The sequence below is a fragment of the Mus caroli genome, chromosome X, assembly GCF_900094665.2.
Source record: "Mus caroli chromosome X, CAROLI_EIJ_v1.1, whole genome shotgun sequence".
Lineage (NCBI taxonomy): Eukaryota > Metazoa > Chordata > Mammalia > Rodentia > Muridae > Mus > Mus caroli.
Window position 1 is genome coordinate 51,883,142 of NC_034589.1, and position 27,019 is coordinate 51,910,160.

The window sequence follows — 27,019 nt, forward strand, 5'->3', positions numbered from 1 at the left end:
GGGTAGGGAAGTGGGGGGCGCTATGGGGGACTTTTGGGATAGCATTGGAAATGTAATTGAGGAAAATATGTAATAAAAATATTAAAAATTAAAAAAAAATTAACATTGTTAAACACCCCTTCCCCACCACTCATTGGTTGTGTGATCTTTGTACATGTAAGTACGGAACCTACAAAAGCCTCAGCTTAGCTGGGAAAAAAAAGGCCATATAATGTCAGAGAGCTGACAAGTATGCATGAAAATCACCTAACCAAATATCTGGATCAAAAAAAGAGGAAATTTCTACTGTATATCAGGCTGTTTGGGCCATGCTAGGATATAATGTACACACTTTGACCTCAGAATGTGTGGTCTTCCACAGTAGAGATAGTAATCAATATTTTCAAAGACATGTTCCAAGATGATATTTGTAAACATACTTCCTTTTCCTACGGGGTACTGACCATGAAATTAGTTTGTAACTAAATCATGATGGATTATATTCCTTACTAGAAAAGATGTTCTTAGAAGGATGATCAAGAGTTAGAACCAAGTTATGCTGTGCAATCTGTGAATCTGAAGCATTATTAAGGCAGAGAATATTTTGCTATGCTGTGAGGGCAGAATTGAAGAGCTGGTACAAACTCAATGTTAGATGAATAGATATGTTTCAGGTAGATGGATGAGTGGATGGATGGATGGATAAATTAATGAACTGTTTTGATTGTTATTATTGAGCTTTGTGTGGTGAAGAGATGATCTGAATGACTCTGAGAATTCACCCTTAGATTGTGATTCTTCCATACTTCTGTGCCAAAACTGTGTAACGCATCACTGATTCTAGATTGATCATGGTTATATAAGAAATTAGATGTTTAGGATCTTTGTGTTTCATCTGCAGGCTAAAACCATCACTTCTGAATTAATGACATATGTTGTGAGTGCAAGCATCTCAAATACATCCATTCAAAACTTGGCTGATCCAGTGATTATCATTCTAAAGCATATTCAAGGAGACTGGGTAATATATCTATTTTCATTTGGGAACCAAATGACCTCAGGACATCAATGTGATTTTCCTGGTGAAAAAAAAATGGCCAATTAACATTCAATTCAAAGACTTCATGATGAATTTCCTATTTGAGGTAGCAGAAGTATATTAAACTGGGTTTTTTCTACAAACAATGCTGTATCCTCAAGAGATCCTGATTAGTGGTATTCTAGCAAGATATAAACTAAGAATAATTAGATGTCTTAGTTGTAATAGTAAATGCCATTTAATTCATTCATTTTTGAGTGAGATATACAATTTCATTGAAAATAACATTTGTATTCTTTGATTTTCCATGAAAACATTAAAATGTGTATTATCAAAGGACTATATCATATGGAATAACATAAGATATTTATTACTAAATGATCAAGCTCAGTTTTAGTAAAAGAATGAATTATTGTTTCATTCTTTGATGTTAATATGTGTCCTGTGTGAAGTTTTAATAGCTTCCTTCATTCCCTATCTAAGAGACCATATGGTATAATATATTTTCCACTAGTCTTAAAGAGAAGAGAAGGGAGATTAGGAGAGGGAATTTTATTTATTTTACTATTTATTAATAATAATATTATTATTTATTTTATTTCATTTCATATATCCCTTTTTATTCAATTTACTTATTCACTTTATACCCCAACATCAGCCCCCTCTCCTCCCCGTATTCCCTTATGCAGATCTTCTCCCATCCTACCCTTCCCTTCTCCTTTGCAAAGGTGGAGCCCTCTCTTAGTGTTATCCGACCCCTACCCCCAACACACACACACACACACACACACACACACACACACACACACACACACACCAAGTCACTGAAGGACTAAGCACATCTGGGAGAGGGAATTTTAAAACCAGATTGAAAATAAAATATGTTAGGTGAGTAAAATCTCTCAATTTGAACTGAGGGTATGACTATAAGATTATTTCCAGAGACTGTAGGAGCTAGGGGAATTTTAAGAAATTTCAACAGGCTTAACGAGGAAGCACCTAAGTTATGTGTTTATAAAGGATGGTCATAGCTGTGAGTCCCAAATTCCAAAGCCTTCTAAAGAACACCTAACATATGTCAGTCTTTCACTGATTCTCCATAGCTTCCCTCTGGGCCTTGTATGAATTGGCAGATCCCAAAACTACTTAATGCCACATGCCACACTGCTGTGCAGTGATATGTGGTTTTCTTACTTGTCAGTCCAGAGCCAGGTGTAATTAGACTTTAAACCAAACCATAAATGATAAATGATCCCCTCTCAGTCTCTCCCTATGTGAGTGTGAGTATGTATGTGTGTGTGTGTGTGTGTGTGTGTGTGCATGCTCACTCTGTTGCTCTACTGGCTAAAAACATTGAAAGCACTTATGTGTATTGTTTTTGTCCAATAAACCTTACACAGAAAGGTATTTATCTGTAATTCTCATTTTTGCAGAATTATGATCAAGTTTACTGTGCCTTTTGGGATTTTGACACTAACAGTAAGTATTTATAGAAGCCAGCTTTGACATGCCCCTAATCGTTTTCCCAGTTGGTGGTTGGGGGAGAGGGCTTGTTGTCAGCTGCTGTCTAATCAGGCACTACAGAGCATTCTGCATGACCAAGGTACCCTATGTGACTTTTAGGGCGTGAAAATTAAGAAAGCTCCTTTTGGTAAGACAGTTATTATAGAAATCACAAAATAGCCCAATTTGGGGGAAAGCAAGGTTGTTTGGAGGTGCTGGGTGCGGTTCCTCCTGACTGTGTTTCTCCAAGGTTTGCTACCTCTACCGGAGTCTCTATAGTTAATACCAAATCTCAAAGAACTCTCCCACACAACCAGCATCTCCTAGGAACGCCATGGTTAGTGGTGAGAAACGTTCCTCTACCTAGGGAGCTCTGCTTGGGTACTTTTCCCATCTAGAAATCAGAGAGAAAAGAGACAACACTCTTTTTACTTAGCTCTTCAGGGAACAGAATACCACCTCTTTCTGACAAACAGAAACAATGTATCCTCTCCTGGCTTGTCCAAGTCTGTCAGAAAAATAGTCCTATAAAGTGACAAGCTCTGTCCTCCACAGCTTTAATAAGTTCATCCCTGTGTTGATTCATGACAGTTGCTGGAACACCCCAGGGAGACCCTTTGCCCCTGGCTCTCTATGCTGTGAACCTAGAACATCTGAAATCTATGGCATCTGCTCAGACTTGGATACCTGTCCTCAGATAAGGCTTTTGGTGTACTACCATCCTAAACCAGCTCTATAACCCAAGATCTACAAGGCTCTAACTGGCTATAAGGATCTTCAGAACACGATCACTTGAGCCCACTTAGTTTCTGGGTGGAACTGGCTGTTTCTAATATAAATGCCAGTCCCAAGTTCGCTAAGTGACAGCCTTTATTGCAAAGGTCTAGGCCTTCCCAAAATTTCCAGATCTATTTCTTTTATTGACTACTTATAAAATATGTAGCTCCAGCATGGTGAAAGGAGCAATTGTTCATGATTAGAATCTACCTTAATCTGTAGAGATGTAGTATAGAGACAGAAGCAAGTGACAATGAAGCCCACCCCCACCCCCACCCTGCACTCCTGACACATACGTCAATTTGGTTTATTAAATGTAATTGCATTTTGCTGTTCAGTTGTATCTCTACCTTGCTGTCTTAACAAACAATGCTAATTATAACACACGTTCGGATGGTGCATATAATGAAAAATTAAACATTTCTGAGAAAAGCAAAATTGCTTTGAAATTCCCTTCTGTCCCCCGCAGATGGGCTAGGTGGATGGAATCCATCAGGCTGTAAACTCAAGGAAAGCAATATAAATTATACAATCTGTCAGTGTAACCACCTCACTCACTTTGGAGTCTTAATGGTGAGTTGTCTCCTTTATCATTCTTCAATGGAATTTTGACAACTTTTATTAGGTTCAAGCTATTAATGTGCTTGCAAACTAAATAATGGAGAAATTTTATACAAGCAGAAAAAGGGCTCTCCTCCAGCACGTTTACCCAAATAGAGCAGTGTGAAACAGGTGTTTATCTTTCTCTTTATAAAATTGTAAGTGATAGCTGAAGAAGCTCCGTGTACTATATAGTGTCAGTGTGTAGCCCAGGTTGGCCCGGAAGTCATGGTACTCCTAGCCTAGCCTCCCAAGTACTGGGTGCATAGCAGTGAGCATCTATACCTGACTTAAGCATTTTTTATATTCCCTTTAAATTTTTATTTAATATATAAAAACATTCAATCAGTAATTGTCAAATTGTGACAATTTTGTTGGCTCACTCCCAACACCTTACAACAGAAGTAAAAAAGCCCTATGCTCACACTCTAGCTCTGCCAGCAATTAACCTTACAGTCTGGTTTGAGAGGGTCTTACTAGCTTGGAACTTAGATCATCCTTCTGAGGTGTGAATAATAGAAGGGAGAGAATCAGTGTTTCTCGTATCTCAACACTATTGCTATTTGGAGCACATAATTCTATGGCATGGAGAACAATCCTGCATATTGTAAGCTGGACAGCAGCAGTTCAGGTCTCTGGCCAGTCAATATCAACAGCATCTTCCTCACTTGTGACAACTAAAAGCTATCTCTAAGGACTGTTAGATTCCTTTTAGCTGAGAACTTCCAGAAATGATGAGCACTTCCTAGTTTAAAAAAAAAAGGTCCTAACATTTATGAGCCAGAGAACTAGTGCATTTATATATTCAAATAATCTTGCATGCCATTTCAGGTATTTGTGGTCTTCAGATTTGGACATTGCTGGATTATTACTCTAGACAAAGGACCACTTTATCTCTTACGTTTATAAAAGTTATTTAAGGTCTTAGGAGAAGGAATCTTTGTTTTTATGTTCTGTGTAGCATTTTGGGGACACTCAATTCAGATAAGGATTCACTTTGCATCCCAAATTCAAATCCATTAGCTTGGTTATATTTTCAAGTGCTGAACATGTTAATGAAAATGAAACGAAGGACTAAATGTACTTTTAGTCTTGTTGATGGCTTTCCATGCTCTGTCCACAGGAAGGTGTACTAGGCCTGGTCAAACTATCTATGGTCTTATCACATAGCCATCCACATCATTTGGCTACATAAGAGCTCTAACAGGATTGTTATAAGCCCTGGGGACCAACTGCTCATATGTACCAGAAACATTTTTACTCTAAACTTGTGCTGACAACTATGTAAAGTACTATATATTGCAATTCTAGGATTTGTCCAGGTCTACAGTGGATGCAGTAAATGAACGGATATTAGTGATTATAACATATACAGGATGTGGTATCTCCTCCATTTTCCTGGGAATTGCCATGGTGACATACATAGCTTTCCAGTAAGTTGCTACAACTTAGCACTGAGTGAGTTGAATTTGGTCTGATGATGTGTTGTCATTGAAACCTTGTTAAGTTTATGAATATAACACAACAGGAAGTGGCTAGATTGTTAGATTCTGAAATGGGTAAGATAAAAATAAAGTAAAATAACTGTTATTGGAGTATTTTAAAAGTGAAAGGTTTGCAATTAGGAGTAAAAGCTCTCTACCCTGATAGAAAGACAGAAACCATAAAAGGAAAAGTCTGAAGTTTTATTAGAGGCAAGAATCCTTTCATCAGAGGAAAAAAATTAAGATAGTGAAAGAGCAACCACAGGAGGTTGGGAGAATATTTGTGCGCTCTCTCTCTCTCTCTCTGTGTGTGTGTGTGTGTGTGTGTGTAGGTGGGCATGTATGCAAATTAAAAAGCAAGACAAAGTTGAAAAGTGAAGCAAAGAACTGAATGAACACTTCACAGAAAAAAATCACCCATGGGCAGCTCTAATTTACATCCAAATGGTTTAGTAGTATATTATCATATGGTAAGGCCCTCAGCATCATTACTCATCACAGGAAATGCTAATTGAAACCATAATTATTTTTAAAACTGAGCTTAAATTAGGTTGATGGGGGTGAAGTGAGGGAGCATGGAAGGATATGGGGAGCACGGAAGGACATGGAGAGGCAATGGAGGCAGAATGATATTTCATTGCAGAGCTGCATGGAATTCTCAAGAACAACAACAACAACAAAAATAAACAAGCAACCAATTTAATTGTATTAACAATTAAAAACTAACCAAACAAGCAATCAAACAAAATATCCAAACCCTAGAATTATATGGCTGGGAATCCACCAGGGTGATGAAAATGTAACATTATCAACAGACAAAAGTGTTCACAAGAAAACAGAGCCACTGTACAGCTCATAGGCTGCAGTAAGGGAACAGCTAAGGCACAGCTCTTGTTCTACTATCTATATGATAAAATGTGGCAGTGCTCAAGTTGACACAGAGAGCCTGCCTGGCCTAACATTTGTTTGTTCATTTGTTTTTAAGCAAACTTCGAAAAGATTATCCTTCCAAAATCCTGATCAACCTATGCACAGCGTTACTGATGCTCAACCTAGCTTTTCTGGTTAACTCTTGGCTGACATCATTTCAGAAAGTAGGACTATGTATCACTGCTGCAGTGGCACTCCATTATTTTCTCCTCGTGTCTTTGACTTGGATGGGCCTGGAAGCAGTCCACATGTACTTTGCTTTAGTCAAAGTCTTCAACACATACATTCCAAATTATATCCTTAAGTTTTGTCTGGCTGGCTGGGGTGAGTATTCTACCACTGGGCTTGATGTCTCCTTGAAAATACTGTTTTTAACAATTTTCAACTCCACTTTAGTCTGTGTTCTCTTCATCATCATCCTCTTCCTCCCTCTTGGGTAATTTACAAAGAAAGTTATTTTTTCCCTAAGTTCCAGAGGATGGGAAATAAAAGATCAAAGAGTCCACATTTAGTGCGAACCATTCTGCTGTGTTTATGGCTATGAGTGAGGGGAAGGGAGCAGAACTCATCCTTTTATAAAGATCCACTGCTGAAAAAAATTAAGAACCCATTTATTGTAATAGAGAAGACATTCCTGAAAGCAGGTCCTTTATCACTGAACCAACTATTGAAGATTTCATTTCTCAATACAGTGGCAATGGGGATCAAGTTTCAACCATATGAACTTGGGAGGATCTGTTCAAAGTACAGGAGACATCATTTTAGACCCAACTCTCTTTCTAGTGTAGTTCAGGAAGTAAGGATTGCATCACTGGAGTTTGGACATGCATTTCTCTTCCTGCTCATGTGGTTCTTACATTCAGCTTTTAAACTTTATTTTGAAAGCTTCTATATTTTATTACTGGACAAACACCCTAATTTAAGACCTAAGCAATTCTCCGGGTTAAAAATGTTGAAATCCATCTGGTAGGACTGATTGGTGACAATTCGTTATAAACCCCCCAGTCTTGCCATTGTGTGAATCCTTACAGACCCAGCTTCGTTTTCCTCCAGTGTCTTCTTTTAGAGTTGTACCTAATTTTGTTACCAGTTTTCATCTGGATCCACTGAGGAATAGGACAATTTTGCTTTTGTTTCTTGGCCAGGAATCTCTTGATTCTGAAAGTCTTGTGAGAAGACATGGCAAGAAGCTGAATCAGGTGTAGTGCACACAATGGTGGAGGAATGGAGAAGAGAGAGCTTTTAAACTTAAAGAGTTTGTGCCAAATATTTATTGAACAACAGCTTGTGTGCTGTGCTAAGCCCTGTGAGATTTTAGCCCAATCCTTACAAAAGTTGCAACAACACTTACTGATGTGATAGTGAATGGTCAGGTCTCTTTTCTAGGTGCCAGCTGATATTTTAAAGTGCTTTGAATGTCCATGTAGTTAGTCTTCATAGTATCTGTATAAAATGAGTCCCATTATTATTTTCACTGAATATACAAGGAGGTGTGTGTGTGTGTGTGTGTGTGTGTGTTTGTGCTTGTTCTTGGTAAAATGCATACTCAAGATTTGCACTAGGCAGCCTGTCTCCAAAGTTTGGACTTTTAGTACCAATCATCTTGCCATATTGCCTATGAGACAGGAAGCAAGACCCCAAATTGACCCTTACCACACCTTTTACCAGTCACGACCACTTTTCCCCTTGGGAGAAGCCAGGAATGCAATTCAGCATAGATAGTTTCTTTCATTTATCTCACCCTTCCTCTTCACCAGTTACATTCACAGATCTTTCATCCTTCCCTTACTCCATACCATACAGTTTCTACAGCTTGTTTCTTGTCTCTCAGAGTATCTTATTTTATACTACTTCCTAAGATACAGGGAAAGGCAAGAAAGACTAAGGATTACACTCAAGGGCAGGAGAATCTTGAAAAATGTCAAATATAATCACAAACTAAGGTCAAGCCATGGCCAAGGTCTGACTGTGGAAGCAGTCGAGAAAAAGATACAATGAGTCACACAGAGATGCAGTTTATAATTTACACAGTGAATGGGAGAGTAGCTAAAATAGCAGACCTCCACTTCTCTCGGCTCTGAAAGGAGTAACAGCAAAGAGAAAGAGAACAGATGACACTGTCCAAGTGATGCGATTCTCCATGGTGGAGGGGTCAGTTCCAAATGCAAGCTATGTGCATGTCTACTCTACAGTTCCATTTAAAAGGGAGCAGGGTACAAAGTTCCGTACCTCTGCAAAACCAAGTACTGAGAACAAAAAAAGTGTCTTCCCAGAGGAAAGAGAGAGATATGATATCCTGCCCCAAGGTTCTTGTCTTCTCCTTTTGGTAAAGGCTCATAGTACATTTTGTCAAACTTGAGATAAGCTGAGATGCTAGCCTTTGTTGTGGATGCCCTGCAAGGCCATGGAGAAGGGGCACTGTTAGGTCACTGCAGGGAGTCAGGAAGACAAATAGTACAATCTCTGTGGATTTAACAGTTGGCCTTCCTGAGCCAAGGCACTATGTTATGAAGGTATATGCTTTTAAACTCCTGTCTAAGAAAATAAATTTGTCCACATTTTATAAAAGCTAACAACTGGGCACAGAGCTTCACGCCTGCCATGCCAGAGTCCATGACATCCTTGGCTACACAGCGAGCTCTAGTTCAGCCGGTGACCCAGTGTCATTCCCAGGCTCCAAACAAAAGCCAATAGAACAATTTATAGGGCCATTTCAAAGATTTTTAAAATATTGATATGGCTTATGTGTGGGTGCATGTGTATGTAGAATGGTGTACAGATGGAGGCCAGGAGATAGCCAGAGGGAATTCATTCTCCCCATCAACCGTGTGGGTTCCCAGGATCAAACTTAGGCTTGGAAGCAAATGCCTTAACTCACTGAGCCATCTTGCCAGCCCCACTACCTCCACATAATTTAATCTGAAATCTTCTTTCAGACCTGTCTTACTGCTTCTGAAGGCATTAAAAAAAAAAAAAAAAAAAAAAAACCTAGAGCCAGGCAGTGGTGGCGCATGCCTTTAATCCCAGCACTTGGGAGGTAGAGGCAGGCGGATTTCTGAGTTCGAGGCCAGCCTGGTCTAGAGAGTGAGGTCCAGGACAGCAAGGGCTACACAGAGAAACCCTGTCTCGAAAAACCAAAACCAAACAACAACAACAACAAAAGTAAACAAAAACCCCAAAAAACAAAAAAGGAAAAACAAAATCTAGCATAGAAAGTGATGGGTTTCAATATGGCATTTTTATACTCTATCCATTATACTATATTATTATTCACCCTCCTCTCCCTCTAGTAGACCTTCCCATCTCTTCCTGCTCTTTTCTTGTTGGTCCTTTTCTTCCCATAAATAGAGCCTTTTCTTCTTTCATGTCCATGAAAGAAACACACGCACACATGCACAAACACACACACACACACACACACACACACACACACACACACACATGAGAGTGGATCCTGCACTAGGGGTGGGCTAGCAGAATTAGAAGGGATTGGTCTATTTATCACAGTTGGGGCAGTGGAGGACTTTTCAAGATGCTTGCCACTATGGGGATTGGGATAGCTTTGGGGAGTATTTTGCAACTCCTATGTACAGTGTGTGTGTGGATGCATGTTCTTCCATTAGGAAAAATGCAAGCTTAGGAACAAAAAAAAATGTTGGCTCAGTTTTGAACTGTACATGAAATTGAATTTGTATAGTCCATACCCATACTCCCATCATGCTTGACCATTTTAACTGAGCTGATTGCTTTATTATAGTGTGGCTGAATTGAGCGGCTGTTAACTGGTCAATCTAGTCGAAATGTCAAACTAGTAACGAGTGTCTAAATGGCTTGCCTGTCAAAAAAGTAATGAAGGCTGCAGTTGATGGTGTGTGCCCTTCCTCCAAGGTGACCTAGACAAAGACATAGTGGGAATGAAGGGGCAGAATTGAAAAGGAGAGGAAAAATGATAGCTCATCATTTGAGAGGAAGCACTTCGTGTGGATTTGTATTCTAATCAACTAAATGCTTCTATTGCCAAACTTAAGTTTTTGGCACTTGAGCTGTTTTAATAAGTAGTGAGCATCGTATTGGAGTCACTGGCATGCTGCTTAGTTTAGCAGATTGGAAAACTCCTAGAAATATTTAACTTGGAAGAATTCACAAACGTTTTGCAAACAATGGTATTTTGATGTCCACACATCTGTGGCTAATTTAAATAGTGTCTTAATGTAACAGACCCACAGCTGTTGGGTTAGGATCCTTCCCCCTGGATAACAGTTTTGGTTTTTTTTTTTTTTTTGGTTTTTTGTTTGTTTTGTTTTTGTTTTTGTTTGTTTGTTTGTTTTTTGCCTTGCTTGACCACTCTAGGAATCCCAGCAATCACAGTGGCCATTATACTCAGTGTAAGAAAAGACCTATATGGAACTCTGAGCCCAACAACTCCATTGTAAGTACCCAATAGCACTTGCTTCTCAGGTGGTGGTGGTTCTGGGTATGGTAGGATGTTTCTGGGCAGGGGTCTTAGTCTTAGCACTGGGTTTATAGAAAACTCAGTGTCAGCCTTTCTGCTCAAACACAGCCATGCTCACCCATAGAAAGATTAGATGTTTGGAGTCTGTATGATCATGGCCAAGTCATCTGCCTTTTAGATGCATCTCTTCTGGAAAATGAGGTGAATATCATTTGCTTTCAGTGTCATGTACAAGATAAAATGTCATTGCTTTACCTATCGCCTGATCCATGGCAAATACTATGTAACTGGCAGCCTCTTTGGCTGCAAAATCTCACAGATCATGGGCTAGTCTAAGGAAATATTGGGATGAGTTGGAAAACATGTTCTATCTTTTAGCTTTTCCAGGAGGAGACTGAAAAACTTCCCATTGTAGTAAACTGGCCAGATTTACTCTCTCTCTCTCTCTCTCTCTCTCTCTCTCTCTCTCTCTCTCTCTCTCTCCTCTCTCCCTTGTTCCCTTTCTCTTTAAAATTTGCTGTATAAGCCCATCTCTTTGACTCTCAAGAGAAGCTTTGTATTCCACTCCATCTCTTTGGAGTCATACAATCCTCCGGCTGCACAATCTTTTTATTTAAGTTCCCCATATCCAATCCCTTTACCATGGCCTCTCAAAATCACATCCACTATGGATTTCTTGTCCTTCTGCATTGGGATCAAGTGTAGAAGGACCTCTGTAGCAGAGGCTTTCTAATTAAAATTCCTGCTTCTTCCTTATTTTCCTCTCTTTTCTTTCCCCTTCCATCTTGTCACCAGCTCAGTCCTCCCTCTTTGCTTATTTCGTGACTTAAAAGGTCCCCAGTATCTGTCTCATAGTGATTCTTCTTCAAAGATCAAAAGCAAGAACAAAACCAGAACAAAATCAACTCCGCACTCCCCCCACAAAGAGCCTTTTTATATGTGGATTTGTTAGTAAGAGGCAGATGGCTCTAAGAGTTTTGTTTTGTAAATAATTATACCTTGAAAGGTAATTCACCACAGGGTACAAAATCTAAAAGTACAAAAGGGTAGAGGCTGAAAAGCCTCTTCCCAACCCCCCGTTATGAAATTCTGCTCTTTTCAGGTAACTCCTATTACCAATAGTCAAACACGTGGCTATTTCCTTGCACAGAGTTTTTTGCTTGTTTGCCTTATTTTAAATGTTATTTTGTTATTATCATCACTTTTTGGTTTGGAATTTTGTCTTGCTGTATAGCCCAGGATGTCCTGGAACTTAGTGTGTAGTCCAGGCTGACTGTAAACTCCTGCCTCAGCTTCCCAGATGGCTGATATTACAAGCCTGAGCCATGACACCCAGATAGTCACATTTACTATACTTCTTTGTAAAATATAGCAAAATATTTGAATATATATTTACATTGTAAAATGGCCAAATGATATCTAAAATGGTCAAATAGCATATCTATTATCTCAAAATTTATCATTTCTTTGTGGTACCAACATCTGAATGCCTTTGTTAGTAATCTGAAACATACAACACATATTGTTTACTATAATCAGTACTTTGTGCAATAGAACACAAGAACATATTCCTTCTGTCTGCTGGAGCCTTGTACCCTCCCTCTTATTCTCTCTGATAACTGCTAATCTGCTCTCCCATTCTATGTGATCAACATTAACAATTCCTTTAGATGGATTTATTTTATGCATGTGAGTATTTGCACGCATATATGAATTGCAACATGTGCATGCCTGGTGCCCAGGGAAGTCAGAAGACATCCAATTTCCTAGAATCTGAGTTTTAGGTGGTTTGTGAGCAATCATGTGTGTACTAGAAATCAAACCTAGATCCTCTGTAAGAGCAACAAGTACTCTTTACTTGAGCCATCTCTCCAGCTCCATGTCAGAGATCATCTGTATCCCAAAATATAGTGCTGCCTCATTTTGAGAGTTTTCTGTAGTTTTGGTTTTGGATGAAAATGATAGACTGAGAATCCTAAGTATGAGACTACACACACACACACACACACACACACACACACACACACACACACTGACACACACTGACATGTACCAGTGTGGATAACATGTCCCAAAGGATTTTTTTTTTGTTCAGAAAGAGATTCCAGCTAATTAGACATACATTTGACTTAGTCAAGCTTGTCTGCCTTCAAAACTCAATAGCAATGTGTCTCATAGTTAGAAATGTTGTTCAATGAAGCATCTGCTCACCAGAACCACTGAACATCTCTTCTCTAATAGAAAATATAGGGCTATTAAGCCATCTAGTAGTCACTGCTGCCTTTTGTGGTCCAAATGCATCATATTTTAAAGCAGTACAACGAGAGCTATCTTCTTTTTGTTGCATTTTTCATTAACTCTGATCATCTCATCATTGTTTGATATAGAATTCAGGAATGTTCTTGCTTGCCCCTGCCCTTTTATTGTGATACTTATCATGCAAAGCAGAATTCATCTTTCAAATAAAAGCTCTGGTTTAAGGTGTGTGCAAGGGTGGGGAGGAGAGCTCCTTTGGGGAAAAATACATAATTTGTTTTTCTCTTGTTGAAGAAGAGAATAGTTTCTCGGGGAAATTTACTGAGGTTGCTGTGCATGTGTCCTGTAGGACACAAGCTTGCATTGTAAGGTACCAGAAGTAGGGCTCAGGAGAATAATATCTAAGCCCAACTCTGCCTCTACGGGATATGAGTGAACTCCATTGTCTTGCTTCATCTCTCTCGGTCTGAATATCCTTAGATTGGATGAAGCTGACCAGGGACTTTAGTGGGGTCCCCAGAAAGCAGTAGTTTATGTTTACAGCTCACAATAGTCTTCTCTTTCTTGCTCCGTACAGTTGTTGGATTAAAGACGATCACATCTTTTACATCTCCGTGGTGGCTTATTTTTGCCTCATATTTCTCATGAATCTCTCCATGTTCTGCACGGTTCTCATTCAATTGACTTCTGTGAAATCCCAAAGCCAGAAGACTCGGAAGAAAATGATCCTGAATGACCTCAAAGGCACAATCAGTTTGACATTTCTACTTGGTCTCACCTGGGGCTTTGCCTTTTTTGCCTGGGGACCTGTGAGGATCTTCTTCTTGTATCTTTTTGCCATTTGTAATACATTGCAAGGTAATTACTGCATGTTGGCACTTTCTATGGCTAGCTAGACATCCAACAAAGAAAGCTTTGTTGTTTTGGAAAAGAATCCCACATACCAGAATTTAAAGGAGAGAAAAAGAAAACAAAAACAAAAACCAAACTTCAGGAAATCCCTGCTCCCAAAGAGTCAACAAGTGATGTTTGGACACAGCAGTTAGATGTTAGCCTTCATTCAGTGACTACATGGTGCCCCCCCTCTTACTCGTAGGTGGAAGGAGCATTGCAAATAAGCTAGCACAATTTTCTCCAGTTGTGATATTGGCATCACATACTGCATGTCAAGAGTTCTTACAGTACTCATAGCACCAACTGATATACAGTGCTGATATACAGATTCACACTTGCGTTTACCTTTTGAAGTGCATGGTCTGGTTGAGACTATCTATTACTAGACAGTAGTGACATTACATTTTGAACTCCATAGGCTCCAGTTGCATCATATATCTTACTATTTTATTAAACCAGCAGGCTAGAAAATTGCAGAGTCACACAGCTGCTTAAATGCAAGGAGCAGAGGACCACAACTCTGAGTAGAATATGGGAAAACATAAAATATGCAGTTTTTCTTCTATGTGCTGTTTGTATGTATGTATGTCTGTGTACACATGTGTGTATGGTGTCTATGTATGTGTGTGATGTATGCATGTGTGTGTGGTGTGTGTGTATGTGGTGTGTGTGGTGTGTATGTGTGTGTGGTGTGTGTGCATGTGAGGAGTGTGTGTGTGAGAAAGACAGAGAGAGAGAGAAAGAGAGAGAGAGAGAGAGAGAGAGAGAGCACTATGCATGTGCATGTGGAGATTCATGGGCATGCGCACAGGCTGACATCTTCTAGCACTTATTCCTTATTTGAGACAAGGTCTCTTACTCAACTGGGAGATAAGGCTGACAGGAAGCATGTTCTAGCAGTTCTCCTGACTCCACTCTGTATAGCACTGGGGCTCCAGGTGTCTGTGCCATTCTAGCTTTTAACATGAAAGGTTGAAAAACAGACCCTCATGTTTTTCTAGCAAGCACTCTTAGCTGCCAAGCCACCTCCCCAGCCACTCATGTGCGTTTTGATTGTATCTTGTGGTAGACACGAACTTCTTAGCAATTCTTGGCATGTTCTTATTTGGTGCTTTGTAACTATGACAGAGGTTAAAGAAAGAGGTAAGGGCTCTACAGTGGACAAAGCCACCTAACTCAGGCTGAGGTACTCTAACTTGATATTCTGTCATGTCACAAGAACTAAGTAACCTCGGTAGAGAGTGTCTGTAGAAGTGGATTAGGATCCTGTGCAGACTCCCTTCTCAGTGCAGACTCCCTTCTCAGTGCAGACTCCCTTCCAGGATGCTTTCTGTATTAAAAGTGGGGATGAAGAAAGACTATAAAGCTGGTTGGAACTTGAAAAGAAAGATGTTTTTGAAAAAGCCTGTGTTCCATCCCTTGGCAGAAGGGAAAATAGTATGTAGAATATAATCAAGTGTTCTCTTGAAGATGAAAGCAAGAGCCTCACAGAACCAATGAGAACAGAGGCATACTGTCTGTCAGACACGTTTTATGTCAATCAATTATTCCTTGTCCTGACCATAAGATAGAGTGTGCTGTCCTATATATCAACAGTGTTTTCAAAACCCTGAGTTTCAAAGTCAAGTTGCCCACCACACACACACACACACACACACACACACACACACACACACACACACACACAAGTGTGCGTGCTCGTCCACACGCTCTGCAATGAAACAGGTGAACAAACTAGCAATTTGAAAGACAAATGGTTAATTTGTAGCCATGACTGAATGGTGGATGTCCTGTGGTCAGGTGAGAAAAAACATTAATCTTATGATAAGCCCTTTGTAAAGGAGGGGGAGCACACGTAGAAAATGCTAGTAGCAAAAGCCAAACAAATAAACAAACAACCCAATACCTTCTCCCGTGCATATCTGGTAGTTAATAAGCAGGTCAGTATGCTGTGGGAAAGAGAAAGGAAAGCTTCCAGGAAATGAGGGAGAGCTGGCAGTCTGTTCATTGGAATTCACGCGTAAGCTTTAAGTATGAGAACTCACACAACTGAATGCGGGGGATCAGAGTAGTCGTAGGTGCTCATTGTCATGGCTGTCTCTTATGCTGCTGCTAGGAATCTCCCTGCTCTGAGGCTGAGGCTTGCTCTCCTCGGGTTGCTGCTCTGCCTTTCAGGTGGCTGTTGCCCAGAGACAACACTACTGAATCCATCACTGCCATTGTTTGGATCCACATAGTAATAAAGCCCGTGGGAGAGTTAATGAGACAGGCTTCCAGATTGCTGCCTCCCACCTGGAATCAGGGAGCCTCAGGGCTGGGACCAGGGAAACAAGATCTTGCCAATCCAACTCTCCATCAAGTGACAGAAAGTCACTTGACTCTGAAACTTCCCAGGGACTGAAAGCTTAGCATTCCATGAAGCAGAGCATTTAGCTTTGGATCCCCTCTGAGTCTTATTCCACATTTCTTCCTTGGATGGCAAGAAAGTAAGATGGTTAGGACCTTGGGGTCTATAGTGAGCGCGTGCTCAGTGCTGATGTTGCCAAGTCCAGACGACCTCTGTGACCTGGGCAAAGTTTATTAAAGATCATGGAGTCCAAAGCTTCTTACCTAGAAACAGGAGAAGGCAAGGCAATACCTGGTAGGCTGCCATTCTTTAGTAAACACCAGCTGTGATTTGCTAGCACATGACTGCTCTGGGCCTCCTCCCATCACTCCTAATTCGAACCTGGCAATCACACAGAGAGCAAACATAATTTGTCTTCTTCATGACAGCCCTCTTGGATCTGTGACTAATGCCATTGCATCTCCTCTACCAAACGTATCTCCTCATCTAGATATAGCACTCCAAACTTTCCCCATGCCCGTCACCATGCTCATCAGCTCTACTTTTGAGTACTTCTGTTTGTCAGCATCGTCTTAAAACAAAGCCCTCACTGTGAACCCAACTGGTGGTCAAATTAGCGTCACCTTCAGCAGCTTATCACTTTCCTCAATCCAAGACTCTTGACTGGGCTGGACCTCATGGCATAGACCTGTAATCATAACTATTTTGCAGGATAAAGTGGGAGAACTGAAAGTTCAAGGCCGCTACCCTGGGAACTTAGTGAGACATTACTTCTAAATAAAAAGTAAAAAAAGAAAAAAGAAAAAAAGAAAAAAAAAGAGGTCTGGGGCTATAGTTGAATGATAGAGTACTTTCTGAGCATGTGTAAGGACCCATGTTCAATCCCCAGTATGAAGCAAGTAATAGCAGTAGTAGTAGCAGTAAATAAAATATTTCTGCTAGGACAGTAGCTGATGTATGCTTTGAAATTATTTACCCCATTGACTTGTATTCAGTTTGCAATGAGTGCTAGGACTAATTTACCTTCAGGATAATTTTCCAATGTAGAGGCAAGTTGAACTCTTTACGGAGAACAAATATTTCCAAACAGCACTTGACCCACAAAATATGTTTTGAAGTCCAAACAAGTATTACTAAGACTATAGATGACAATGAGAATTTACATGTCACATGCCTGGACAGTCAAGTCAACAACTGTCTACTGAGTTACCACACATAGTCCTGTGGTCAGAGGGAAATGTGATATGAAGAGGAAAAGCAGACAGAAGGTAGTCCTTCAAAGGCTTGACAGCAGAAGATAAGATGGGTGATCTGCAGAGAATGATGTCTCTAAGGAGGGCCCATATTATGGAAGCCAAGGATCATGGCAGCTCACAAATGGGAAGTAGTTGAGGTATCTGCATGAGCGTAGTGAATAATGACTTTGGACATGGACCATAAATAAAAGTTAGAGTATTGACCAGAATTCCTTTTGTCAATTCTATCCCCATCTTGAAGAAATCCAATTAGTCCCTCCAGAGATTTTTCAGTCAGAATAATCTTAAATCCTACTTTCATTTCCCCAGGAACTATTTTATAGGATAGAAATGAAAAATGTCCCACATTAACAACTGATATCTCCAGCACTTCCCTCACACTTGCCGGACAAAGTCAGAGCTGGACATACTTTACACATGCTTTGGTTATGCCAAAGAACATATGTATCAGACATTGGTGGCTGTGTAACAACCTATTTCCCAAATCCAGCAGCTTAATACTATATACATGTCTACTCTCAATCATGTCCAAGGGTCAGGAATCCAGGCACAATTTAATGATTCCCTTTTGGCTCAAAGAGCATTATGAATTTGGAGTCAAGCAGTCTGCTGCTTCTGTAGTCATCTGAAGATTTCAGGGCTGGGGTGTCTGCTTTCTAGAAGTCTCAGTCACATAGCTGGGACTCACCATGTGGACATCTGTATAGAAATGCCACAATGTTGTCAAGACAAAATAATTGATTTCTTGAAGCATGAGTGAGCGCATGGGGACGCCCTTTTTTTTTTTTTTTATGGTTTTTTGAGACAAGGTTTCTCTGTAAAGCCCCGGCTGTCCTGGAACTCACTTTGTAGACCAGGCTGGCCTTGAACTCAGAAATCTGCCTGCCGCTGCCTCCCAAGTGCTGGGATTAAAGGTGTGTGCTACCATGCCTGGCGGGGATATTCTTTTAAAGCCTAACAAAGTGAACAACCATGAGTTCTGCCACATGCCATTGATAATGAGAGAGGGTGCTGCATGTCAAGGATGTGAATTCAGTACAGGAAGATGAGGATCACTGATCACTGTGTCTGAGGCTGGGTACCCTAATAGTCCTTGCATCTCATGCTCTAGCATGGATAGCAGCCTAGGGGAAAACAATGGTGAGCATGGAGTCTTAATACTGATTTTGTGCTATCGCTGCCTTTTGGAAGATCATAAAGAAATTAGAAAGACATCTGTGCCCCTGGGGTTCACAGAGCAGCATCGATGGTGACAAGAGTAGGCCTGAGTCAAGAGATTGGTGCTAACAAGTGGAGGAATGTGTAAAGACTGATTTTGTTCTCCTGGCCTAGGGTTCCTCATTTTTGTGTTTTACTGTGTGATGAAGGAAAGCGTTCGGGAGCAGTGGCACATGCCCCTCCACTGCAGGTGGCTTCGGCTGGAGAACTTTGCAGGTAAGATGTCCACTTTGGTGTGGCTTTAAATTGCACCTATTTTACAGAACTGATCATATCGATTTGTCTCCTAATGGATTCATTTGACAAGACTATCAAAATGGAGTCTGCCTCCATGTCATCAAAAGGATTGTATTTTTGTGCTAAGATGGAGGAAGTCAAGGGTCCTTCTGGAAGTCAAGGGAAGACTGTGGCTTGGGTCTTGTTTTTAACTCAGTAGAGCTTTTGTTTGGATTCAGATTTCTTGGATTGTTTGTCATCTCACCTGTGGTTCCGTTAGAAGAATATTCACCAAGCACTAAATGCATTTCAGGAACTGTGTCATAGAGTTTTTTGGCCAGTAGCCAACAGTAGGTTGCATGGATGTGAGAAGCAAGGCACTGTGACAGGTGAACTGACATGGCAGCATTTCTTTATTTTTTGGGGGGGTGGGGATTACAAAATTTATTTTTAAGCACAGCATTATATGGCCTTAATCTTACATTGGTAGAAATCTTAATAATTGATGCAAATTGAAGTTATAATTTTTTACATTGGTACAGAATTTATAAATAGATGCAGATTTAGGGTCTTCATTGGTATTTTTATCTTGATACAAAATTAGAAATTAATGTTGTTACTCTTAGATAGGCATTGTGCCTATACAACACATTTAAGAATATAAGGCTTAGACTCAGTTCTTCTGATAACTGCTATTACAAACTGTTTAGGTTGATTAGGTAACACAAGTTAAGAGCCAGATAGTAAATACATGGTTATATTAGATTTTGATTGAATTATAATAAAGTGTCTTCAATATAAATAGAAATTGCTTAACAGTTCAGATATACTACATAGCCTCCAAAAAGATCAGAAATCCACAGAATATGACATTTAATATTAATTCATTATTAAAGATCATTTGACTATGAGACATGTCTGCTCCTGATAATACCCCCTTCATGGTTCAAAGAAGAAATTGAGCATCAAAATCTCAATATAGAGTTGCTCCAGTTATGGAAATGTAGCCATTGGACAAAAATTGCCCTACTTATTTACAGCAAAAAATACTGTCCAAGAAAGGACATACAATGCAGGAGAGTTGACAGATTAGCTTTGCAAAGACAGAGTAAACTAGTCCTTCATAATTCCTGCTTCATTTAAGATCTGTCAGATGATCCTGGGCCAGAAGGCTGAAGACAGATGGTCCAATGTTTTGAGAAAATAGAGGACTGTCCAGGTAGTCAGCTGTCTCTACAATTTGGTTAAGTTTTGGAAGTTATGTTTTTGTGTTTCCTATATATTCAGGTAATATTTAATTCATTCTTGGATTTCCAATGGGGATGAAGACTAATTATAGTCTCATAATCAAACCTAAGTTATTTAGCATTGAATAAGATGATATACAAAGGATTGTTTTCAGATGGTAATACAAGTTAAAGTCAGAACATCATTCAGATATAGAATTGTAAACTCTTTAAGTCAGGATAGATGGTAGAATACTTTCTCTAATTGACAAATATAGTGGACCAGATGTTAATTGTATATCATAGTTGGTAATATACATAATTGTTATGGTTATGCTCAATTTATGTCTGAGAGAAGAGCCTTTTTTATTGTACAGAAAGGGTGAGATGTTGGGGATTGGTTCTAATGCTTTGTCTTTTAAAAAAATTTATTGGATATTTTCTTTATTTACATTTCAAATGTTATTCCATTTCCTGGTTTCCCCTCTGACAAACACCCTCCCCCTATACCCTACCCCCTCCCACTGCCATGTTCATAGGACCAAGAGCATCTCCTCCCATTGATGACCAACTAGGCCATCCTCTGCTGCATAAGCAGCTAGAGCCATGAGTCCCACCATATGTTTTCTTTGATTGGTGGTTTAGTCCCAGGGAGCTCTGGGGGTACTGGTTAGTTCATATTATTGTTCCTCCTATGGGGCTGCAAACCCCTTCAGCTCCTTGGGTACTTTCTCTAGCTCCTTCATTGGGGACCCTATGCTCTGTCCAATGGATGGCTGTGAGCATCAACCTCTGTATTTGTGAGGCACTGGCAGAACCTTTCAGGAGACAGCTATATCAGGCTCCTGTCAACAAATATTTGTTGGGATCCACAACAGTGTCTGGGTTTGGTGATTGCAAATGGGATGGCTCCCCAGGTGGGGCAGTCTCTGGATGGTCATTCCTTCAGTCTCCACACTTTATCTCTGTAACTCCTTCCATGGGTGTTTTGTTACATATCAGCATTTCTAAGATGCTTCACAAGTAAGCTGCCTGGGTGGCTCTTCTGATGGGACTTGGCCATATGTGAGATGTAATGGCCTCTAATGTCTCTCAACAGTGCTCCTTCACTAAAGAACATATCCAGTGGAGGCAAACTGGTGTTCTCTCTCTCTCTCTCTCTCTGCTTCTCTCTCTCTCCTCTTCTCCCTCCCCTTCCTCCCCCCTTTATTCTTCTCTTATATAAATACATCCCAACCACAGCCCCTCCTCCCCGCCCCATCTCCCCTCCCCTCTCCCCTAATCAACTACTTCTCTATTGCCCTCCAGAAAAGAGCAGACTTCCCAGGAATAACAATTGAACATAGCAAAAGAAGCTACAATAAGACTAGGCACAAGTCGTTATATCAAGGCTGAACTAGGCAACCCAGTAGGAGGTAAAAGGTCTCATGAGCAGACAAAAGTCAGAGACAGCCCTACTCCCACTGTTAGGTGTTCACAAAAACACCTAGCTAAACAACCATAATGTAAATGGAAAGGGCCTAGGTCAGCCTCATACAATCTCATTGATTGTTGGTTCAGCCTCTGGGAGTCCCTATGAGCCCTGCTTAGTTGAATCTCTGGGCCTTGTTTTCAACCCCCTGGATCCTACAATCCTTTTCACCCACTTCTATGTGGTCCCCCAAATTCTGTCTAATGCTTAGGTGTGGGTCTTTGCATCTGCTCCCATCAGCTGTCTGAGGATGCCTCTCTGATGACGATGGAACTAAGCAATTATCTAAGAAAGGAACTCAAAGCAATTCCACTAAAATTAGGAACAAGACAGATTTTCCACTCTCTTTATATCTATTCAACATAGTGCCTGACATTCTAGCTAGAACAAAAAGACAACTGAAGGAGATCAAAGGGATACAAATTGGAAAGGAAGGAATCAAAATATTGTTATTTGCAGATAAGATGATAGTTTATATAAGCAACTCCAACAGACTAAGAAAGAAATCAGAAAAAACAGAATCTTTCACAGTAGCCTCAAAAACATAAAATATCTTGGAGTAACTCTAACCAAGAAACTGAAAGACCTATATGACAAGAACGTCAAGTCTTTGAAAAAAGAAATTGAAGATGATATCAAAAGATTGAAAAATCTCCCATGCTCATGGATTGATAGGATTAATATAGGGGAAATGACCATATTACCAAAAGCAGTCTGCAGATTCAACACAACGTCTATCAAAATTCCAACATAAACTAGTGTTCCATTATCAAATGATCTTCTCTTCAATTCTGGCAACTTGTATCAGTCTCCACACAAAGGCCAGTCTGCTTTCTTCAGAGAGGCAACATTTGTACTTTAAGAGTCTACAAATAGTACCCAGATATCTTTTATACTGGGTATACTGGTGACATACAAGTCCTTATGCTCTAGGAAAAGCAGACATCCTTAGGAAGTGCATTGGCTTTTCCTGTGTCACACACCACAGGACAAGTTGACTTCTCATAACTTCATCGAAAAGGTAACTCCCTGAATAAACAGATATTAAACACTAAACCTTTGTTTAGAGGGATTATTGAAGGCAGTACAATTGCTATGTCACAGTCTCACCTATCTTAATACATAATTTACATAATAAATTTTACATGTTTNACTTTTTTTTTTTTTTTTTGGTTTTTCGAGACAGGGTTTCTCTGTGTAGCCCTGGCTGTCCTGGAACTCACTCTGTAGACCAGGCTGACCTCGAACTCAGAAATCCGCCTGCCTCTGCCTCCCGAGTGCCCGGCTTACACGTTTGACTTTTTCTTGTGTTCTTTCAGGTGGGAGAAACAGTTTTGGAATAAATTTTAGGCATAAACAGAAGAGATTGAAGAAAAACAATGAGTCCAAATTATTGACACCATCGCTCATGTCAACAACAACTTTCAAATCTATAGGATCTGTACCCAGCATTCCTTCAGAAATAAACTTCTCAAATGGTAAAGCACAAGACACTTTTATTTGGATTTGTATTCCAGAGATATTCAATGTTATGAGATTATATGTTTTATCTTGAATAATACTTCTCCCTCAAAGCAAGTACATATTTCATATATAATATAATTAATATTTATTATATGTTATGATGATATATAATATCATACAATATAATACCTATGATATTTATCCAGGTAAGCACTAAATATAATCTATATTGTAACTATATGTAGATTTATGTGATTTTCTATAGAAACATGAAGCTACATATTTGGACTCACTCTTAGCTGAGTAAGAATGTATAGACTGATGAGCTGTTAGACTAATAGGGATGAGAAGAGAGACAGAAGGTTTAAAAACTTCAAAGGCTCTTCAAATTATCACAGACTGTTGAAGCCAGAAAGAACCCTAGACATACGCTAGTTCAATTTTCTCATTTTATACAGAGAGAAACTTAATCATGGTAAAGGGTGTTTACGAACAGTCACTAAGACCATTGGCAGCAGAGTGAGCTAGAACTCAGGCCTTGTGGCTTCCATTGCTACTGCCTCCTACCACAATTATCCCTTGAGTTATTACCACAGGAATCGATACTTGTAGGTGGAGTCAAATGTTAAGCTAAGAATGGGGTATTAGGAGGGAAATTGCTGGGAAAGAATGGACCTACAAGATAAAAATAGAAGACTGGTTGAATCACACTATATAGTCTTAGTCTTCATTGTTGTATGGGGAAATTAGGGGTATCCATGAAAACAATCTTTCCTTAGCCACTGGTACTCCTCACACTATGACCTACAGATAGATAGTTATAACTACAGATAGTTATCACTCTTCTGGGACCCCTGGAAAGTCATAGTATAAAGAGGTCCTGTGTTGTGGAATCTCCTTAGTAACTAATAGTTGGGCTGATTGGGAAATGTTAGTTTTGCAAAAAGGATCCCAGGGATATCTTCATTCATTAGCAATATGTATCACAAATGGACACGTATTTTTCTTCAGAGGAAACAGTAGCAAATACATATTGGAAAATCCTAACACTCTTATACCAAGCAATAATTCTGTAGAGCCAAGAGGGTGAAGACCTGTTTCAAAGTACTTATAGGTTATGACTGCTGCTCTGCGGGAAGTTCCTATGGGCCTGCTGCTCAGACAGTGCTCTTGGAATGAGCTCATCGCCCTCACACTCAGGCTAACAGTCTATATTTTTCATAACTTTCATTTTGATGCTTCATACACATCACATCATTCCATGAAATTTTCTTTTATTCCAAAATTATTAATTTTTATTAGATATTTACTTTATTTACATTCCAAATGTTGTCCCCTTTCCTGGCCCATGAAATTTTTTTCTTTTTTCTGTTTCTAAAATTTTTATTAGATATTTTCTTTATTTATATTTCAAATGTTATCCTCTTTCCTAGTTTCCCCTCTGAAAATCCCCAATCCCCTCCCCCTCCCCTCCCCCTGCTCCCCAACCCACCCACTCCCATTCCTGGTCTTGGAATCCACCTATACTGGGGCATAGAAACTTCACAAGACCAAGGGCCTCTCTTCCCATTGATGACCGACTAGGCCATCCTCATCTACATATACAGTCAGAGCCACAAGTCCTACCATGTGTTTTCTTTGATTGGTGGTTTACTTCCAAGGAGCTCTGGGGGTTCTGATTAGTTCATATTGATGTTCCTCCGATGGGGCTTCAGACCCCTTCGGCTTCTTGAGTACTTTCTCTAGCTCTGTCATTGGGGACTTTGCGCTCCATCCAATGGATGATTGTGAGCATCCACTTCTGTATTAGTCAGGCCCTCAGGAGACAGCTATATCAGGCTCCTGTCATCAGGCTCTTGTTGGCATCTGCCATAGAGTCTGGGTTTGGTGGTTTATGGGATGGATTCCCAAGTGAGGCAGTCTCTGGATGGTCCTTCCTTCAGTCTCAGCTCCGAATTTTGTCTCTGTAACTACTTTCATGGGTATTTTGTTCCCCCTTCTAAGAAGGATTCTGAGCTTCTGGGCTAATATCCACTTATCAGTGAGTGCATATCAGGTGTGTTCTTCTGTGGTTGGGTTACCTCACTCAAGATGATATCCTCCAGATTCATCCATTTTTCTAAGAATTTCATGAATTCATTGTTTTTAATAGCTGAGTAGTGCTCCATTGTGTAAATGTACCACATTTTCTGTATCCATTCCTCTGTTGAGGGACATGTGGGTTCTTTCCAGCTTCTGGCTATTATAAATAAGGCTGCTATTATTACATGTTAGAGCATCTTCTGGGTATATGCTTCTTCCTTGTGCAAAATCCTTAATATCCTTAGCTTAAATGTTCTTTGTTTTCATGCAGGTGACTTTGATGATGGTCCATACACGTTCTCTTTCTTGAGTTGTAAAGCTGCACCTACTTTTATAAGAAGAGCATTGCCTGCAGAAATCAAAACAAATTCCACTCAGAAACAAAGATCATTTTCCATAAATGTCAGCAGAGATGGCCACCTGACTCCCAGCTCTGGACTGGGGGAAATGTTCAATTTATAAATCAAATCTGCCACTACCTTGTATTCTAAAGATTGTTTTGGAAGAGGCAGAATGAAATCATATTTAATAAATATCAGCCTTGGAAAAATTCTTCTCTTCAGTGTTGTTTTTCATTTAAAAAAACTTTTAAAATTAACTATATTGTAATAGAAATAAGATAACAAAGAAAAAGTCAGTCCTTTCAAGATTTATTTATTATTACTTTTTTAAATAAGTATGAGTGAGTGTGTATCTACGTGAAAGGATGTGTGTCACATACATAAGGGACCCCTTAGAGGCCAGAAGATGGCTTCTGATCCATTGACTTTGGAGTTCCAGGTACAGGAGTTTATTAGCCACCCATGGGTGCTGGGTCCTCTGCAAGAGCAGTACATGCTACTGTTAACTGGTGATCCACCTCTCCCCCTACCCAGTGTGTGTTTTTTCCCTTTGTTTTTAAAGATGAAATTGATATCTATCTATGAAGCATTAAGGGAGAAATGTCCATAACATTGGAGATTTTGTTTAAAAAACTGCTGAGTGTGTCCTAAAACAAACAAACAAGCAAGCAAGCAAGCAAGCAAGCAAGCAAGCAAGCAAACCAACTGAGACCAAGATCTTTATTTGCTCTGTCCTGAGAGGCAAACAATGTTAAGTGACCAAGTTTCTTCTGTGGCTGGATACCCACAAAAGAAGTCGGCAGGAAAGTCACAGGTCAGAGCTTCTGAAAAAAAAATTCCCTTTCTTGTTTTCCTGTCATTAAAACAAACAAACACCCCCAGAAAATCAAAACTACAATCTCCAGCTTTCAAGTCTTCTTTTTTTTTTTATTATAACCCTTTATTTAAACATGTTCTGTGGAAAGGGTGAATCATCTATTCACACATGCAGGGATTCCATGGTGGAGACTATTTCTCAGCCAAGACAATTCCCCAGGAGCAAGCAAGCAGGGTCCTGATGAGTGTAACAGGACAAGAACTAATTTGAAGCTCTTGGCTCTCCATAAGAAGTGAGGGGTAGGCCAGGGCAAGCATTACAGAAGAGACTTGGACAACAAAGAACCATCTGAAGATGACAAAATGAGCAAATATGGACAAGTCCCGTGGCTTTGTGTTCTGTGGCTAAGCAGGATGAAAGACATTTTGTATTTGTTTGGGGTGAGTTGCATGTCCCCCCAACCTCCACTCTCCGTGTGAAAAGATTAACAGAAATGACGACCAAAGTACCCTGAATGTTATATGTCTTTGAAATTGGTGGCATAAAGTTACTTTCACCCCAAAATAGAATTAAGGACAAGATTTGGTTGCAATTCAGAAATCCAAAACACTATACCACCAGCACCATCAACAAAACAACCAATGAAGATGGGCAGTGGTGCCACAT

At 39.9% G+C, this 27,019-nt stretch overlaps 1 protein-coding gene and 1 pseudogene across 2 annotated transcripts in view; one reads left to right on the top strand and one right to left on the bottom strand.

Moving 5' to 3' along the window:
- Adgrg4 (adhesion G protein-coupled receptor G4) overlaps positions 1-25,717 on the top strand; it is an 89,542-nt gene extending 63,825 nt beyond the window's left edge. Inside the window, exons 13-22 of one of the 2 annotated variants that reach the window (XM_029473532.1) lie at positions 881-1,000; positions 2,452-2,497; positions 3,768-3,871; positions 5,210-5,331; positions 6,368-6,636; positions 10,663-10,741; positions 13,599-13,879; positions 18,851-18,952; positions 22,969-23,127; positions 25,467-25,717. In XM_029473532.1, coding sequence (XP_029329392.1) covers positions 881-1,000; positions 2,452-2,497; positions 3,768-3,871; positions 5,210-5,331; positions 6,368-6,636; positions 10,663-10,741; positions 13,599-13,879; positions 18,851-18,952; positions 22,969-23,127; positions 25,467-25,657 — 1,473 coding nt within the window. In that variant the 3' untranslated portion in view covers positions 25,658-25,717. Of the gene's footprint in view, positions 1-880; positions 1,001-2,451; positions 2,498-3,767; positions 3,872-5,209; positions 5,332-6,367; positions 6,637-10,662; positions 10,742-13,598; positions 13,880-18,850; positions 18,960-22,968; positions 23,128-25,466 lie in introns of both variants that reach the window. The other variant, XM_029473531.1, reaches the window with a different exon arrangement.
- On the bottom strand, positions 7,338-7,493 carry LOC110287334 (annotated as a pseudogene).
- Positions 25,718-27,019: the final 1,302 nt, after the last annotated feature.